The sequence below is a fragment of the Spea bombifrons genome, chromosome 2 (genome assembly GCF_027358695.1).
Source record: "Spea bombifrons isolate aSpeBom1 chromosome 2, aSpeBom1.2.pri, whole genome shotgun sequence".
In the NCBI taxonomy this organism is placed as follows: Eukaryota; Metazoa; Chordata; class Amphibia; order Anura; family Pelobatidae; genus Spea; species Spea bombifrons.
Window position 1 is genome coordinate 29,185,001 of NC_071088.1, and position 5,594 is coordinate 29,190,594.

The following is a 5,594-nucleotide window of genomic DNA, read 5'->3' on the forward strand; positions in this document are numbered from 1 at the left end:
GATTAAGCTCCGTTGTATGGTTTTCTGGTGTAAGCTACTGCTAGTTTCCATGTATTTGTGTTTCATCTACAATATCATAGAAATTAGATTCTCTGTATTTTGTCATTTTTTACGCCGTCTGCTCAACGAATAGATAATTGCTGCTTTTATTTCACTGAAGAGCAGTGAGAAGCTAAATAAGCCTAATAAGTCTGAGTGTTGGTTACTAGACTAAAGGGGAACGTGCGTTCCATGTCAACTTAGACTCCAGTGAGTGAGACGTTACCAGTAAGCGGCGTTTTGGGGTTTGGGTTATTTTGAGTGGTTAAAACAAAAATATGCTTTTAGTAAAGGTGAAATATACTTTTGCAGTAACATGTTAGAAGCAGCCAAAGCCATGTAGGAAGCGTGTTGCTTAAAACTTCTCATTACTCCTGTTTAATATGTCAAGAGTGTGTCGCATCACAAATATGTCCTTTGTTCATGCCCCTTCTGGAAGGCCATTCTCTACGTCCACACCCTTTCTCTGCAAAGAATTGCCATTGTTAAAACTAAACATTCTCCTTTGTAAATGTGTGTCTCCTGGTTGTCATTTTTGTGTGTGTGTGTGATATATAAACACATACACTCCTACATATGGAGAGGTGTGTGCGTGTGTATATATAACTATAATCAATTCTAATAGTGTGTATAAAATCAAATTACTCACACACTATTTGAGGTGTGTGAATGTGTGTGTGTGTGTATATATATATATATGTATATGTATATATGTGTGTGTGTGTGTGTGTTATATACATATCTCAAATAGTGGGATCTGATTTTCGCAAAACTTTTACATACACTTCTTGTATTTAAAGTGGATTTTTCATACTTCTCAATTTAACTGGAAATTGGTTCCTCTGCTGATGGGTTTGTGTAGACGGGACTCTCCTGGAATCTTCGTTGCTGTGGGTATGTCGGTGTACCATACGCCATTAAAATAGCTCAAGTGATTTCTTTAAGGAATTTCAAGTGCACTTTTCTGAATCAGTTTCCCTTCAAGCTGATGCATCTACCCCTAATTCACTGGATTCATATTCCTTAAAAACAATATATTTTAATATGATCACTAGTGTGCTTGAAAATTGCCGTATTTTAAGATGGACTTTTGAAATTTGACTGCAACTACATCATGAACTTGACTTCTTTGACAGAAATGCTTCCTCATGTTTCAAAATATACATCTTTTTACACCTGGATTTTGACATGAAAAATAGACTATTTTATGATCTGCATTTGATCTCAATAGAAACAGATGCTGTTGTATTTTTGACGGCATTTACAGAGTCGTTCAGTGTCGCATATATTGCAGCCGCTGGTGCTAAATGAATGAGAGCTTGCATTTTAGGGTACTTTCCCTTTATTCCTGGTGATTTTTAAACAAGCTTTAGGAATCTAGTGTTCTATAGATACTTTAGAAAGATAAAATACCCATAAACGGGCATTGAGGAAACACCATAAAACCATTTGTTTTAAAGCAAAACAATGTATTCTTAACCCATTGAATGCTTAAAGGGGCATACAGAAGAACACTTAGCGTTCACACTGATCCACGTAGCCGAGGTAGACTCAACATCTATACTTTTGTGTATTGTAGAAAGTGGCATTTTGTCACTCTTTACACAAACACATTTTGAGATAACTCCAATTGATATCCTGATGTGTCCCTTGATAGATCTCTTAATATATTATCTGGTTTGGTTTGGATCTTTAGTTTAAAAAAAAAAAAAAGGTGTGCTGATAATTGTCACATAATTATAGTAGTACGAAGGGAGAATCATTCCTGCTTCATCCATGAAGCTGAGTCTGAGACATATTGTAAAGGCAGGGCTGTGTTTCTTCCGTATAACATGTCTGCTTTGCTTGTTCAGAACTCCTTCACACGGAGACCGCTTGCTTAAAGTTCTACTATTTTGCACTATGTAAGCCTAGAATTCTCGATTTATATTACAAAATAAAATCCAGCCCATTTCAAAAGAACTGAATCTTTCATAAATTCATAAATGTGCGTTTATATATATATATATATATATATATATCAATAAAGTCTAGGGAAATTCAACTAATTGAGGCTTGTGTACTCTTGTGTACATGATCTTAACACATCAATACCCAATTAGCAATTTGCTGAAGAAGAATTAAAATTACCATAGTTGGTATATCCATATTTGTCTCCTGTTTTGTTTTCTACAGATAGCGTTTTCTTTGAAATGCTAATGGGAACAGGAAAATAAGCTGCAACGATCTTGACATATTACAGCTTGTTTTGACACCAAAATATTCCAATTCATTTTTCCAATTGAAAGCCTGTTTGCCCCACAATAAATTTAATTTTACTTGTATTAAAAAAGTATATGGTATTATGTGTATTATAAAACAGTGCATGAATGGTGTTTTTTTCTATCGCTTATGCATGTTAATTTCTGCTGCATGTCAGAAGGCTGGCGTGCTTCCAACCTTACCGTGACACGGGTCATTATGGAAGATCTGTGTATTTTTTATTTTTTGAGCCTGACTATATAACACAAATTTTACCAAGTTAATGCACCAGTTGGAACATCATTCTTAGTACGACTGAATGCCAGAAACAAATACAATCTACTTTTGATGATGCTTCATTGTCATGTGAAGCGAAAACTGGTGCTGGCATAGAAACCGAAAAAGTTTTGTGATTGAACCATCGAAAGCAATGAAATGATAGATCTGCTAAAGTTGGTTTGCATAAGTTACTTGGGGAAAACCATTAAAGACAATGACGAAATGTTTTGGATATAAGATACAAATCAATTGTTTTTGGTTTTATATTCCAGAAAGTACAGTAAGTTAATGCTGATAGAAAGTGCTATCCCTCCGTTTATGACACAATGAAATATTTGTTAATAAAGCCCATTGTCAGATTGTTCACGGTCAGAAAATTAGTTTCAAGAATGTAATTCTGCGTTATCTACATAATAATGTACTTCTCTAAAGTGTAAATGAGAATGCTGGTGGTGCCGCAGAGTTCAATTATTTTTTTCCAGCCATCAAACAATCTAATATTCTGCACATAGAGCATTGTAATTGTAGTAAGCAAAAAAAAAAACTGCAGGAAAAATAGGGGAATGTTGCCCGTCATTATTCTGCTGCTGTGTGGCATTGTAAATAGCCCCCTTTGAGACTAATCTACTGAGACTAGTCAATATCCCATCAGTGCATGAGCTAAACACATCAGGGGCTATGTCCTCGCTCATCTTCCCCTGCATGGCATTAGTGCAGTTCTCTGAATCTATTCTCCACAGTCCCTCATCCTTATTGGTGTTATTCAAATGCGTTATGTTTTTGCCTTCCATGAGCAACATGTTTCCACCATGTGCTGTTTGCTAAAGCCAATCGCATCAGTTATATATTTTATATCTTCATAAAGCGTAGAGAACTTGATTTATTACTTGTCCTGGTCTGAGCGGGGTTCACGACAAACTAACATGTTGCTGTTGAGCCTTGTGTAACATTCAGTTACAGCGACGCCGGCTCCTGTGCAACAAAGTGAGATGGAAACACGTTCAGAACCTGGTCTCCTCTAGAATGAAACAGTCAAAAAAACTATCCAATCGCCGTGGGATTTTTGTTTAAAGACCCATGTAATGATTTTTAGCATACTGTTGGAGATAACTACCATTTTGGTTGAACCATTATTCTGTCGTGTAATCGTGTAAGTTTTGTTCCCTTTGTTAATGCAGTTACAGAATGTTCTCCATGTATTCATAATGTGTATGTATAGCAGTCACACCAGTGTTCTGGCTAAAACTTCCAAAAAACAAGTGAGTTCCTGGGTCAACAGTCAAGGATGCTATGCTATGTTTAATCCTGACCCCATCCACCAGGGAATAATGCATTGTTTGTTTGAGAAGGTACTGCTAATGCATGCAGTGGGATAGACACCCAGTGACATCAGCAGGCTGCCCAAACCTCAGTAAAGGAGAATATTTTCTTAGTAAAATATTGCAATCTCTACTGAAACATGTGTGCGTGGAAGATAATAGTGATTTATCTGGTTTGAAATTAACTAGACACTAATGCTCAAATCTGTTTCAGTAATATACATCTTTCATATGACATTTTGTATGTATCCAGCCCTGTGATAGATATCCCGGTATCTATTGCGTCACACCTCTGAGCCTAGTACGTCCTATGTTATGAGTGCCCTACCTGCAACCCCGTAGTCTAATCGTTTTAAAAAGGTACTATCATGAAATTTGCTGGTGGTTTTCTTTGTGTGGGAGAAACTTTTGTGAAAATAATTATTCGTTTGATATAGATATCAGATTTCATAAGTCTACAAGTCTTGCATAACACAAGTTGTGTGCCTGCTAATGGATGAGGTCATTAATGTTTGCTGCTTATTTTTTTTTATTTTTTTTTTTTTAGACCTGATTCCCTGTACTGCTAAAAAATGGCTAAAAAAAACCAATACGCCTCTATAGCAAACAGTTTTTCCCCTGGACTTTTTTTCCGGTCTATTTTTGTGTGCAGGTTTTTTTGTTTTTTTTTATAAATTTTACACCAATTGCAAAGTTATATCCCTGTAATTTAAACCTTTACTGTTCTTTTGAGCAGGTCATATGTGGTAGTTCTCCATTATCCATTTCGGTGGCACCATGATTTAATCAAAATCTTTTTTAAAGTTCATCCTTTGCCCTTTAAGAACACAAGAATGCAACCTGTCCTTTGTGTGTGCGTTAGAAAATTAAAAGCCTTTTGACATTTTTCTTTATTTGGGGAGAAAAAAAAATATCTATGTAGTATTGTTACAGTGTCACAGCTTTCCCAGAGAAATTAGAAACAAAAATAGTATAACCTCGGAGTAAACTTTGCTTTGCAGAAACATTACCCAACATGTTGTGCGCAAAAAATTCTGGGAGCTGCTACTCCGTGCACCTCTGATTTATCCTGCAAAGTTTCTGTGGATACGCCATTTCGCTGTCGTCCGATATGTTCTTGCTCAGTACGCCCAGCAGTATGCCAGGCAAAATTCTTACCGCATGTAGGGCTTTAAAGAGGGCTTTAATGCTAGTTTAATATCATTTGCATTTGTCATGTTCTTAAATTGGGATTCACATTTAATCATTTATTATCATTTTTATTTTTTGCAGACATATTAAAAAAGAAGACTTTTCAAGACTCAGAAGTTGTATACAAGAAATTAAAGGGCACTGTTGACCAAGTGCTTTTGCGGAGTGGGTATTCTGAGGTAAACCTCAGCAAGCTGTTTCAGACCCTCAATACTATAAAATAAAAGCTGTGTTCCTATGGCATACGTGCTTCCAAAATACACTTCTGCCCCCCTTCGTATTCTCTGATAAATGGGATTTTTTGTCGCCCCCCCCCTTGTAAATCCCCTTTAAAATGTGTTTTACAATGGTTCTCGCCTGTTGATCACATACAGTATTTCTATGTTTACACTCTGTATACAACTGTATATTTACCATGGCACATTATGTGTTTCCAATTTGCTGAATGGTCCATTGAGACCTAAGAGATAAAAGGACTTCAACTTTAATTAGATAATTCCCAGTGAGTGTGTCTGAAATGTAAGT

At 36.1% G+C, this 5,594-nt stretch overlaps 1 protein-coding gene across 2 annotated transcripts in view; it reads left to right on the forward strand.

Moving 5' to 3' along the window:
• Positions 1-5,293, forward strand: part of POLA1 (DNA polymerase alpha 1, catalytic subunit) — a 114,768-nt gene extending 109,475 nt beyond the window's left edge. For both annotated transcript variants that reach the window (XM_053457337.1, XM_053457338.1), the window contains exon 37: positions 5,151-5,293. In XM_053457337.1, the coding sequence (XP_053313312.1) occupies positions 5,151-5,293 (143 nt within the window). The remainder of the gene's footprint in view (positions 1-5,150) is intronic.
• The last annotated feature ends 301 nt before the right edge of the window (positions 5,294-5,594 follow it).